Genomic DNA, 14,212 nt, shown 5'->3' on the forward strand with positions numbered 1-14,212 from the left:
ATTTAAAATATCGCTCACTCCTTTCAACGTCATATATATAAGAAATCGTAAATTTTCAGTCGTGCATGTTTTCGGAATGCCCAGAAAATGTACTATATCCCAGCAATAGCGGCATATTTTTAATTTAATATTTACCCGCTACAGGGCAGAAAGTGTCATTTTTGCATTTTGAAGAAAAAGTATTGTTTAATTATTTTTTTTAAATATACAAAATATTTTTCAAATGGAGAACAAACATTCAGGTTTTACCTAAAAAGATCTGTTGCACATTAAAAAGTTCAATAAGTGGCTTGATATTTATTTTTAATGCATTTTATTATATTCTTGAACATTAAAAATGATCTGAAAAGTCAACTTTTTTATATATGACGTTGTTGAAAGGAGTGAGTGATATATTAAATGTCTGGGTATTATTCTCAAGTGAATTGGTAAAAGTTCATCAGGAAATTTCATTCATTCTTCTTGTTCTTCAGACTATCACTTGAGAGTATGTGTCCCTGTTTTGGGCAACTCTAAACTGCGCTTTAACCATTCTGTTCATTCATTAAAATGTATAATAATATTTAGATACATCTATAATAAATATTTATGCATATTTTTTTAGTACTACACGTCCGATCCTGCTAGAACTGGAAGTCGAAGGGAAGGGATGGGATCAGCCGAAGCCACAGAAATGGTTTTGAATAACCTGTTTTACATCACAGCCAAGGTATATATTCAATATTGGTCCGATTTATTTTTAACACATTGTTGTCGGGCAGTTTTGTCATCAACCTCGACCCTAACTATACTCTGCCAGTCTGCCGCCCGACCCTTAGTATACTAATTACAATTAACCGCAACACCCAATTCCCGTATGTACAATGTTTGCAGGCATCTCTCGCGCTCTACTAACAGTTTGTAAAATACGTTTTAAAGCGTTTCTTGCAAATAATGTAAGAATATTCGGTGTGATTCTGTGAAAAAAGTGATCACCGAATTTACCCAAGGTCTTTTGTGACAAATATCTTTGTATAAATATTAAATTTTTAGATCTATTAAACAACTTGATGTATTAAACATGGACAGAGAAATTTTAAATAAATCACTTGTTTTTTACCACTTAAGTCATCATCATCTTCTAAAGGCAGCGCCTTGTAGTGTCAGCCACTTGTCTCTGTCAGTCGCCATCCTCTTGAGCTGCGAATAGGAGGAGACGTCCATGAGCCGCTTCAAATCCTGGAAGTATGAAGTTCTTGGGCGGCCTCTTGTTCGTTTTCCCAAGATTCTTCCTTCGAAGATGTTGCTAAGAAAGGTGCTATGTCTAATTGAGTGCCCTATTAGCTTGGCCTTCCTCTTCAAAATATGATTTAAAAGCTCTCTTCTTTCTTTACGTCCTGCAACACCTTTTCGTTGGACTTCCTTACGACCCATGATGTCTTGGTCATCTTCCTCCAAACCCACATCTCAAATGCTTCAAGCCGGTCTTTTTCGTACTTTTGGATGGTCCAGGTTTCACACCCATACAACAAAACACTCCAAACAAAAGCCTTTATGAATCCTTTTCTTACTTCAATTTTTAAATGTTTGTTTGATAGGAGGCTGTACTTTTTCATAAAAGTTTGCTTGGCTAGCGTTATCCTCTTTTTTATGTCTAGGGTACATTTATTGTTATATGTTAGCAAGCTACCCAGATAACAGAATTGATCCAACTGTTGAATTACTCTATTTCCGAGAAGTATTGTTGGATGGAGGTCAGATTGCTCTTTTTCAACGATCATTGATTTTGTTTTGGCGGCATTAATTTTCAAATGGAACTTATCCAGAGCATTAGAGAGAGTGTTTAACATGTGGTTCATGTCACTCTCGTCCTCTGCTATCAGGGCGATGTCATCAGCGAATCTTATACAATGTATTTGTTGACCGTTTATTTTTACTCCATTTGTTTTTTCCTTCAACTCTTCAATGGCCTCCTCTATGAACAAATTGAATAGATAGGGTGACAGCGGACAACCCTGTCTCACACCTTTTCTTATCTTGGCTTCTTTTGAGGAACCATTAATATCTATGAGAGTGGATTGGTCCTTGTACAATTTGAGGATGGTTCTTCTGTCCTTCCAATCAATCCCTCTTTTCTTCATGACTTTAAACCACTTAAGTATTATATTACAATTAGTTTCAGAAGTTACAGATGCTTCAATCTACAGTTTTGAATTCTAGTTGAAGTTAATATTTAAACCCTTAAATGGAAGCTTCTATGACTTCTGAATCTAAACAAAACAATATAATACTCAAGTGGTAAAAAACAGTTGTTTATTTATAATTTAATCATGTCTTACTGCAAAGCTAATGCCGAAACAATAAATAACATCAGCAGAGCAGATTGGGAATTGCGGTCCGCGATTGGTTTACTTTCTCTGCTCTATTTCAACCTCTTTGTGATGACAGTTTTCAGATTATCACCCCAAGGAGATGGAGGAGCTCTGGGCGACCTTGTGCGCTTGGTGGCCAAACAATCTCAAAATCATCATACGCTACCTCATCATCATATCCGGAATGGCTCCAAATGAGCTTCTGCCCTATGTGAGTATGCCAACCTGAATCAAATTCAATATTTGTCTATTAATAATAGATTTCAAAAAGAATTTCAAAATTGTGAAATATTAAAAGGATATTTTCCTGAATTTAGATAGAGAATTTATGATGGAATATACCAAAATTTATTCTCAATGTGTCATATACAATTTCAATGTGAAGCAAGTAACCCTTGGTTTGTAAATTTTTAATAGTCAACTTCATTTTTATTGTGCTTATATTTATCATGTACATATTATATGAGATATTATGGTGTTAGAATCAATTTATTCAATATTACCTTGGACTGGTACCTGAAGCAGAGGGATGATCACCTTCCCTTCATATGTTAACGATCAAGATAACACTGATGCAGTGCCCTATGCACCATTGGGGTGCGCATAAGGGTTTGAAGAAGAAGAATAATAGATTACAAGACATTTGTAAAATTTACAATCTGTGTGGAACTCCGAAGCAGCACATGTTAAAAATATAACTACAACTAGCATCTTAATTTTATAGTTTAAATAATAAAAATATATCATAGTTTAAATGCGTTTAGCTTTATCATTTTAGAAATTGTAACCTCAATTATTCAATTAGCTTCAGAAAGAACGGTGGATACTTGGGTGGGGAGTTGGATTCCTGCTAGCGTTAAGCTATTTAGAAAGTTCTCCTTCTCTGTTGTGGGCGGACACTGATAGAACATATGGTTTGCATCCCCTATACCTTGTCCACATTGACAATATGGTGATGTGACGCACTTTATCTTATAGAGATGCATAGGCAGTGATCAGTGCCCAGACCTTAGGCGATAACATTGAGATGAAAGATCTAGACAAAGATTTCAATATAGAATAAAATAACAACTATGTAATTTTTCCACATGAATTTTATTTGAACAGCAACCGGGTTTCGTCATAATTGAAATCATCAGACTGGTGTGAGGCTAGAAAAAATTCTATGTTATATACACAACAAGGCAGGAGTTGAAACCCATGATTTTATAAAATTTTTCTAAGAAATTGAATTTAAATTGAATGAGTTGTAAGTATTATATTATAATAATAATTACATTAAGGGAAGTCCTGTATTCTCTGAAACATAACACAGGACTTCCCCATACAGAATAACATAATTGTTATTTTATTCTATAAAATGCAGTTCCACCAAGAAATGTCAGTACAAAACTTAAATCTGAAGATTTCAATATTGTTGTGTTTTGCGCAGGCAAAGCGCGTGGTGCTGTACCTGGCGCGCTCGCGGCCCGACCGCCTGCTGGACGAGATGATGACGGAGCTGCAGACCGTGGAGACGCTCAACTGCCTGATCGAGCGCACGGAGACGCCCCCCTTCTACCGGCTGACGAGCATGCGCAAGGCGTCCTCGCACTCGGACGGGGGCCCGCCGGGCAGCGGCGGCGCGGGCGCAGGCGAGCCGGGGGCCCGCGGCGACCTCACAGTCGAGAAGGGGACCATACACACCAAGAGGCACAGCGGCGAGGACCCCATCAAGCAAACGTAATACATTCTTTTTTACAACATTTTGAGTGTGTTCAAATACTCGTTCACAAATCTGGATTATCTCCAATTGTCACATATAAATCAAAGAGTTTCTGCTCAAGGTTCTTTCATCTCACCAATAGATGTCTCTAGTGAAATTCTAGTGATTCATGCACAATGTTTCAAAATTTTACACTCCTGGACAGGTTAATAACCTTGCCACTTGTATTTTTAAATTTCATATTGTTTTTTTTGGCACTCGAATCTTCTTCCTAGCTCCATCTCAACTTATCGTTTTTGGAGACTGTTCTTATCAGCTCTCCTCGTCCTCAGGTTGTTGGTTTTTCTATAATATACAATGTCACCTAGGCCAAGCCTTCGAATCATGTTATCTTTCTGTATGAATAGGAAAAATAAGGTTTTTAAACAACTGTTATACACCATATTTATTTATTATTTATTTTATTGGTTTTGCAGGCCCAAATCGGAGGGTGTCATGCGGTCTTCCGTTCGTCCTTGTGATGCTCCAGTGCCGGAGAAGTCAGGCCGGGCTTCCCTGACTCCGCTTATTCAGAGAACTGCCGAAGAACCTGGATCGCCTAATTCCGACAGGGATGCTACTTTGGTAAAAGAAATATCTCATTTTATATTTTGTTCGCCTTCTCAGTGTAGTGGTTAGTGCACTTGGCTCCCGTGCTAGAGGTCCCGGGTTCAATTTACTTATATTTATTTAACCACCCTGGGAATCGAACCCGGATCTCCAGCACGGTAGCCGAGTATGCCGACCATCACACTAAAGAGGTGAAAAAAAAAAATTTTTTTTTTTGCTGGTAACATTTTCTTGGTCATTATGACATTCATCACGAAGACTTCCTTCTCGTGTTTTGGACTATATTGCGGTGTCCATAATCTGTGTTATTACTTCCAGAATCAGTCGTCCGAGGACTTCCCGGGTCAGCGCACGCCGGCGGGCGTCCACTGCAGCCTGATGATGGACGGGAAGTTTGATGCGCCACAGCCGCATCCGCTACCGATGCCCGAGTTCGGTGGCTACTTTGCGCCGCTTACCGAATATCTCCCCGACAGTGCTCAACCCATCTCCGGATTCCACAGGTATATTGTCGTAAATATTCATGCAGTGAGGATTGTTAAAATGAGATTTATTTATAGATTTGGCTCCATCAACTCCATTTGAATTTATACATTAGATGTTATTACTAAGTTGTATTTTTTTTTTTTACTTAGTAAATACCACTATTTATTAAAATCTACTGTAACATGTCTTTCAATGCATTCAGGATTTTTTAATGCGGAATGCATCGAAACATGTGTCACAGTAGATTTTAAGAATTAGTGGTATTTATATAATAAATAATAAAAACCCTTATCCGCACCAAATGGTGTATAGGGCACTGCTTCATATAAATGCAGTGTTATCTTGATCGTTTACACATGAAGGAAAGGTGATCAGCCCTCTGCTTCAGGTACCAGTCCAGGGTAATATTAAATAAATATTACAGCGAAAAAATCACTTTTATTTATTTTACCCCCCCTGGGAATCGAACCCAGGACCTCCAAAACGGTAGCCGAGCGTGTTGACCATTACATTACGGAGGCGGTCATTTACTAAGTAAAAATTTAATTTTTAAATGGATAAATTTTACCACAAAGTTACTGCTGAATCAATTAATGAAAATTGTATTTTATTGTAAAAAATCATATAAAAATGATAAAAATCATATAATCATGATTTTGTGGTAGTTGTTTCGCCTATCTATAGAATTTTCAAACAAATGTCACAACAAATGAAACAATTGTCAAAAAATTGTTTTTTTTTTGTATTTTAACAATAAATGCAACTTAGCAGACTCAAAAAATCATTGTTTGATTTTTAACATTTAATATATAAATTAAAATGAGATTTCACTGTATGTATTACTTACTATAATTATTGTATGACACAATTAAAAACGAAGACATAAGAAATGAATGTAAGGCTGAATAAGAGATAATTGAAAAGATTAAGAAGAGTTCTTTAAGGTGGTATGGACATGTGTAATGAATGGGTAGTGACAGAATGACTAAGAAAATATATGTGGCGAATGTGAGCGGGAGAACAGATCGAAGACAGCCGAAAAATACTTGGTATGATCAGATCAATTAGAACCTAAAATCTGGTGGTGTCAAAAGTCTGCGTAGTTGAAGGGCATGTATGACTAGATGTATGGACATTGTCACCTAGGCCATGCATTCCAATCATGTTATCTTTCTGTAGCATCTATGAATTCTTTGGTCTTCCTCTAGATGTCATTTGAGGAAGATCCATGGTAATTGCCTGGCTTACAATATGTTCAGGTTCTCTACGTCCCATGGGCCCATACCATATCAATTGCCTGTATTAAATTTATTTTATTAGTATTTTGAAATAAAAAATGAATGAATAAGTTTCTAAATAAATAAGTGATACATAATAAGCCAAAGGAAGAAATTCCATTTGTCATTACATATAAGGCCTTATGAAATGCTTTTGAGAAGTTGGTATAGATGGAATCTACTTGATGTTTATTTTATAGTGAATCTGATATGTATTTCTGGTAGATTGAATGATTGGATAGATAGTATTGACTTTCCACTTGTGAATCCGTGTTGTTCAGAACATACGGTTTTGTCCACTTAATTAATAAAATTCGCAATCGAGAATTTCCAGATTTCTATCTAGTATGTAACTGTCGTTTATGTGACAAACTGTTTTGAAAATGTATTGTATGTTAATGATGATTTTTATTAGTGTATTCTTAATTGTTATTGTACAATTTTTTTGTTTTTATTGTTAAAGGCATTAGCCATAAATAAAATAAAATAAATAAGTGATGTATAATTGACTTGCAGATGCAATGTGGCTGTAATGCTGCTATGCGACGTGGTATTGGACGGAGTGGAACTAGACTGGTCCATCCATGTGCCGTTGATGCTCCACATCATATTCCTCGGGCTCGATCACACCAGGTAAATATTGCAGCTTGACATATCTCCAATGGGTCACAGGTTAATTGAAGGAGCCAAGCTAAAAAAACCATATGATTTTTTTTACCAAAGGTTTATTATTTTGCAACTTTGCTGTTGTTGTTAGAGTGAGAAGATCTTTCGCATTTGTTTGCTTAATCATTTCCACAATACCCTTCTCCCCAATTAAATCACAGTCAGCGCCCTTGAGGTAGTATTTTACAAAAATAAAATAAAATAACCAGAAACACGAGAAACTGTCATATTTTATTGTAATAACAGCCAGACAGTGTCTGGATTCAATACTCCTATACACCAAATGCAAAACCTCGGCAATGATTTCGCAGACCATATCGATATCTGGAATATGTCACTTCCTAACTATAAAGCAATAATAATTACAATATTTCAAACTATTGCTTAGATAAGTTCTTTTCGAACCAATAAAATACTTAAAAAGAGAAAACATATTATTTTATCATAAATAAATCAATAAACATGAAATATGTTTTGTACAAATTGGCTACGGCCGTTAATAAAGGAAAAATAATGGCGCTTTATAAATTATCCAAAATCATTATTATAATTTACATTAAGTGTATATTCCCGGAATCCATATCATACTATTTTGTAATTGCAGAGCCCTTGTGCACGACCACTGTCGCCAACTGCTGTTGAACCTTCTCATCGCTGTGGCTGCACACAACGACCACCTGACAGTGGCCAGACTGCTGCTGAACAGCCACACGTCACGACTGGGTCTCGGTTTGCCCATACCGACCCTTCCCATAGTGGACCACACTTTCACAGGTAAAGAAATACCTGCATTTTTAACACACTATCTGCAGGAAGGGTAATTTTACCGTTTCACTTTACTCATCGTAAATTTCATGTAAGTTATTTTTACCCATGACTTTTAAGGGATCTTTTGATCTCATATCGATGTATACAGTATGGTTAAATGTTATCACTTCTTTTTAGAGATGTGTTTATCTATATTATGAGCGCGAATCCGCCCGCAGATAGTGTATTAATAGCGAAAAAAAATTATATCATTAATTGATTTGGCAGTCACTTTGTGATAATATTTATCCATTATTAGTTTCAATTTCATATAAAGAACAATATATGTTTTCTATCAAGTTGAGACACCTTCGAAATTTATATCTCATCTGTTAGGTAAGATAACTCATAACCCAGTATCCGATTTAATAAATAATATTAATATTGTTAAGTTTAAATTTCACTCCGTAAAGACCACTTTTTCTTAAATTCCATAGTGACATGAATTTTTATGTATTCCTCATTTTCAAATATCATATGTGAAGCAATGTCTTAATTTTCGAGTTGTGTCCCTGGGATGTTAAAGGATGAAGAGGGGGGGTGGTAGGAGCAGTTTCTTATTTTTATATGTTTATTATTTTTTGTCAGTGGGAACATGGAGAATAGGGGTGAGGCTTTAGTCATTGTCGTATTGTAAATTATGGGTTTATTATTATTATTTATAGTTTTATGAATTTCCATTGTTTCAAAATGTTGCAGTCTATGACTTTTAACATTAATAATTTTTAGGATTTCTATGTTACTATTGTTATTCATTTCAAAGCCTTATCCGCACCCAATGGTGCATAAGACACTGCATTATATATATAAACGCAGTGTTATTTTTATCGTAAACACATGAAGGAAAGGTGATCAGGCCTCCACTTCAAGTACCAGTCCAGGGCAATATTGAATAAATATCAAAGTGAAAAATCACTTATATTTATTTGACCCTTCCCCCCCTGGGAATCGAACCCGGGACCTCCAGTACGGTAGCCGAGTGTGCTGACCATTTCACTATGGAGGCGGACTATTATTGGTATAGTGTGATTGTTATCTAACATTTAGACTTAGCTTCACATATGGTGTTTGAAATGATGCGGAATGCATCAAAATTCGTGTTACAATAGATTTGACGAAATAATGGGACTTTGTGAGGTTTTCTTGTGCATGTGCAATTATAATGAAATTTATTTATATTTTTTGATATTTTTACAGAACCAGACATTGTATTCGATAGTTACCTTCAAGGAAACATTGCCAATTTATCCAACACTGCAAATGGACAAGAGAAATCAGATGGTAAATATATTTTTTTCTCATGTAGTTGAAGATACAAAAAAATGCTTACTTATAATAATACATATTGTAACAATATGTTTTTTTTCTAACAATTTTATTAATCACTTTTTTTGTAAATTATCGCTCCCAAATATACCAAACGGATACTCCTGCAGTAAAAACTCAAACGGAAACAGTACATCGTAAGTTACAAATTATCTTCATAAACCACATGTTCAGAAACATAGTCACACATTTATGTCGAAGTTTTACATCTATTCTCATGTTACATGTTACGAGTTTAAAATATAAAAAAGCATTTTATATTATTTGATTTAAAAAAAAATACCTGTGTTGCTCTTTAAAATAAAGAAAGACACTTAAGTTTGAGTCCTTCTTAAAACTGACATAATGTCGCCATCTTGGTTTTTCTTTGTCGCATACCACTGTTTTATCAGCAGAAAACTTTTTGAATTAACAATTAAGGAAATACATTTCTTTATTTTTCTAATGTTTTGCTACGCTTGTAGAGGCTTTTCTCGGGTGCAAAAATGTGACTGAAACATATATGCATATTTTTCATGGTTTTAAACTTAAAATTTAATGAGAATAGTGCTAAAAAGTAATATCTTTCAACCAAACCAAAATCAGAATAGGGAAAGTGGTTGAAATTACTATGACAACTGTTAGTGAACACTGGGTCAGTGATTTTTATCCTTTGGTTATCAAAATCCGACATATCGGTTTTTGGTACTCCCGTCAGATCTGACGTCATGATTAATAAATATATCAGATACATTTTGGTCAGTATGTTAGGGTATTTTGTATATTAAAAGCATTGTCAACTTTCTGGTATGGTGATATAAGTGAACGATGAATGATAAGAAGAGTGTTAGTATGTTAGGGATTCCTTCAGGGTTTACACACATATTGTTGGATGGTTTTCCCAGGCGAGCCTGCCGGCTACCCGTCCCTGCCTCCCGTAATAATAACGGCCGAGCCAGACACGAGGGCTGCGCCGGGAGACGCGCACCAGTCCCCGAACAGTATCACGACAGAGATCGAGGTCGGCAAGGGCTGCCGGACTGCCCTGCTGCCGCAGCCCGGGCCAGACATGCCCACAGCGGATGTCATCAAGTCCCTCATCCACTTCCTGGCCACGCGGCCACACAACATGCCCCTCTGGAACTACGAGGACATCACGGCCAAAGGTAAATATCTTATATACTATTGGCAGAGGAGTTTTGATCACAGTGGTATAAGTATATTTTAGTCTTATAAGCGGGTTTTAAATTGGGTGACCGCGGTGCAATTGACGTCTATCTTTAGCTAATTATTCCTGCTGATTTTTTTGTTAGGTTTGAATGGAATTCGGGAAGATTGAGCTTCGACCCTTCTTCTTCAGCCTTCTGTCTTCCACCGCTGGATATAAACCTTTTCCATATCCTTCCATTTCTTTCGGTCAGTTCCTGCTCGAAGCTGATTTTACCCCCCACAGCGGCTATGTCATCGGACCATCTTTTCTGAAGGTTCTAGATCCAACTTTATATAGAAGTATTGACCAAACATAACACCTGACCATGCTTTCTTTTAATTTACTTCTTTGTACTTTCATTGATCACTATTTAACATTTTGCTCCATATCTGTGTTCAGAATTGGTAAACAATCATAATTAATAAGGAGCCACTGTGTAGCTGTCATTGCGAATAGCGAGTATTTTATATATTTTTTGGCATTGTTTTTTTTATTTACACTTTACTAACAAGATTTTGCCACAAAAGTGGTTCTTTGCTTATTGGAAAAAAATGCCAATTTTCTTTCCCAAAATTGACATGATTTGAGGATGGCATGCTGAGGTTTAGTTCACACAGCAATTCAATACCTGGTTTGAGTGATTCTGTTTCTGGGTGCTCTTTTGGCAGCCAAAGTCGAGCGGTAAAAACCCGATAAGCCATAATTTGCCATATAATTCTGCAGTATATCACAGTGTGAACTGAACTTAAAGCCATCAACACTCTATATGCGTAGATAAGTAAAGTGTCGGTAAATTTAACATTGTCCGCCTCCACGGTGTAATGGTAAGCGCGTTTGGCTATCATGCTGGAGGTCCCGGATTCCCAGGGGGGTCAAAATGAATAAGTGATTTTTATTTAATATCACACTGGACTGGTACAAGAAGCGCAAGATTCATCAGCTTGCCTTAATAGAATTAACAATCAAAATAACTCTGATACGTTGCAGTGCCACCTTTGGGTAGGGATATTGGTTAAAAGATGAAGAAGTTTTTCTTTACTTTTGTTCAAGTAACTTTCTAACAATACATATAATCATTTTCAAAATAATTAATATTTTGAAAATTAGACAAAAATATATAATTAAAAAAGAAACAGAATATAGTTAAGAAACTGGCATCGCGGGTTCTATTCCCACCAATTGCAAAATAAATTCAAGATTCAGCAGTCACTTTGTGGTAATATCTATTCATTTTAATTTGAATTTCACTCGGTAAATACCATTCTTATAATAAATAGTGGTGTGTTTGCTAGTGAAATTTTAATTGTTTTGGGTGTTTGTGATGTATTTTTCACATCTACCTTCCCTATCCTTACTATAAAGTAGAAGCTTTCTTTTTAAATAAATATAATGTATATACATATATCTACACTTTACTTATCTATGTAAATACAGCATTCAAGATTGATATACAGGAATGCATTTCTATATTATTATGTAAATTTGTATTGTATTTGCAAATCATTTGCTGTAAGTTACCAGAGTTTTCCAAATTTTCCAATCCCAATTTTTTCAATCGTTTTGTTTTATTTTTCCATCAAGCCAAACATTTTAAAATCAACCCAAATTGCCCTAGTTATTGCTGATATTCTCCTTTTCCTATCTGCTATTACTTCTCCATTTCCTTGCTCGTATATCGGTAATTCCCTGAGCTCCTTCACATGCGACATTTGTATCCAATAAAATATATTCCACTCCTGTACCTATGAATCTGAAAAATGGGGTAATTTCACTTAAATGTGTTCTATTCTCTTTGCCTACCCCTTTGGGAGGCAGAGAGTGATGGTTAACTAGGATGTAATCAGCGATTAAATTGATTAGATGTAGTGCCCTACACACCATCTGGGTGCCAATAGAGGCCAAGGCAAAGGAAAGGTATCTCTAAAGATTGGCACATAATACATACTTCTAATTCTTATTTTTTTTATCTATGTTACTCTTAAAAGGCATAGTATGTATAAGTATACAAGATAATACAAAATGATGGAAGATAAGAGATGCATATTATGTACATAATAACTATGAATAGATAATTAAAACAACATGAAACACAAATGCAGTAAATAAGAAACTAATAATAATCTCACTAACTGATTCAGCAGTCACGTAGCAATAATATCAATAAATTTTTAATTGAAAATTTACTAGGTTAATATCACTGTTTCTTAATATCACTGTTGTATTACGTGTTTGTATAAAAATCATTAAGTATAATTATCAAACACCGTTTTTGGATTTACATATCGCTCACTCCTTTCAAGAACGTCATAAATCAAAATTCGTCAATTTTCACTTATGTATGTTTTCGGAATGCACAAAAAATGTACTATATCCCAGCAAAAGAGGCACATTTTAAACTTAATATTTACCCGCTACAGAGCAGAAAGTGTTGTTTTTGCATTTTGAAGAAAAGGTATTGTTTAATTATTTTTTTAAATATAATAAATATTTTTCAAATGGAGCAAAAACCTTCAGGTTTTACCTTAAAAAATCTGTTGCACAGTAAAAAGTTCAACAAGTGGCTTGATATTTATTTTTAATAAATTGTTTTATATTTTTAAACTTTAAAAACGTTCTCCTGAAAAATTGAGTTTTTTGATTTATGTCGTTCTTGAAAGGAGTGAGCGATATATGAAAACAGTTAGTCAAAAGGTTAAATTGATAAAAAATCTTATCTACATGACATGGTACATATAAGGATCACATTTTTTACTCTGGGTTTTGAACTATGTATATAAAAATCAAACTTTATATTTAACCAGTTTTTAGTACTTTTTCCAACCAGTTTTGACAAGTATCTCGTCATCTCCTAAACCAGTTGGAAAAAAGTACCATAGATAAAAGCGGTTGAAAAAAGATTCAGTTTTTTTAAAGTTTATAAAATTTTGCCACAAAGTAAATTTAATTTGCGATTAGTTTTATGAATATAAGATACTGGGTATTGAAATTTATAGTAGTTTAACTAGGGTTACTTTTGAGTCATGACATTTTAAGTGTGTCCAAATACTCGTCTTCATTTATGTTGAGATGTCAAAAATGTAAAAAAAAAATCAGATATAACATTTTTTCCAACAGTCTTAAAAATGAATGAAGGTAAAATTTCTCAAAAATAGGAAAAACATTGAAAACTAATTTTATTTTGTTGGCATATTTCTTTGCAGGTTTATGTATTTTTTTTCAAAACTGTCATTTCAGCGATTTTGTCATTATATGCACGCGCCAACTGTCTCTAATTGCTGCGCTTTTCTAACTATCATGATTTATAGGAAGAAAATGTGTTTTTCAGTCTGGAGTGTTCGCAGTTGTTGCCAACTGAACACGTTACTGCAGCATGTGCTCAAAGTGTTCCGCGAGTCACTGCCGCACGCACTCATCAGCGAGCGGTGGGCCCAAACGGCGCTCCAGCTGGGCCTGTCCTGCTCCTCCAGGCACTATGCCGGCCGCTCACTCCAGGTATTGCCACCACTCAAACACCACTCATTCCACCCGCACAAATAAACGTATCACATTGTAAACATTTTAGGAAATGTGTTTCTGCAAATTGTAAACATTTGTAGAAATGTGTTTCTGTATAATCATTTGCAGAAATGGGTTTAGTATAGACACGTAAACAAACTTAACACGAGAATGTATCAATTTTCTTTTTCTGTGTGTGTCATGTCAGGACCCCTGATTTTGATCACTTGAGAGTAATTGTCCTTGTCTTGGGCAACTAAACACCGCCTCGACAGTTCTAATTACAATTCTGTCCAATTTC

General features: G+C 35.3%; 1 protein-coding gene across 2 annotated transcripts in view; it reads left to right on the plus strand.

Annotated features, from left to right (window-relative positions):
- Window positions 1–14,212, plus strand: part of fry (microtubule binding protein furry) — a 66,140-nt gene that overhangs the window by 30,656 nt on the left and 21,272 nt on the right. For both annotated transcript variants that reach the window (XM_088260884.1, XM_088260885.1), the window contains 10 exons: window positions 605–709; window positions 2,428–2,562; window positions 3,784–4,073; window positions 4,533–4,680; window positions 4,984–5,168; window positions 6,945–7,061; window positions 7,699–7,868; window positions 9,099–9,182; window positions 10,112–10,372; window positions 13,742–13,908. In XM_088260884.1, the coding sequence (XP_088117010.1) occupies window positions 605–709; window positions 2,428–2,562; window positions 3,784–4,073; window positions 4,533–4,680; window positions 4,984–5,168; window positions 6,945–7,061; window positions 7,699–7,868; window positions 9,099–9,182; window positions 10,112–10,372; window positions 13,742–13,908 (1,662 nt within the window). The remainder of the gene's footprint in view (window positions 1–604; window positions 710–2,427; window positions 2,563–3,783; window positions 4,074–4,532; window positions 4,681–4,983; window positions 5,169–6,944; window positions 7,062–7,698; window positions 7,869–9,098; window positions 9,183–10,111; window positions 10,373–13,741; window positions 13,909–14,212) is intronic.

This window comes from Brachycentrus maculatus, unplaced genomic scaffold, assembly GCF_059751285.1.
Source record: "Brachycentrus maculatus isolate JH-2025_06_01 unplaced genomic scaffold, ASM5975128v1 h1tg000144l, whole genome shotgun sequence".
Classification (NCBI taxonomy): Eukaryota; Metazoa; Arthropoda; class Insecta; order Trichoptera; family Brachycentridae; genus Brachycentrus; species Brachycentrus maculatus.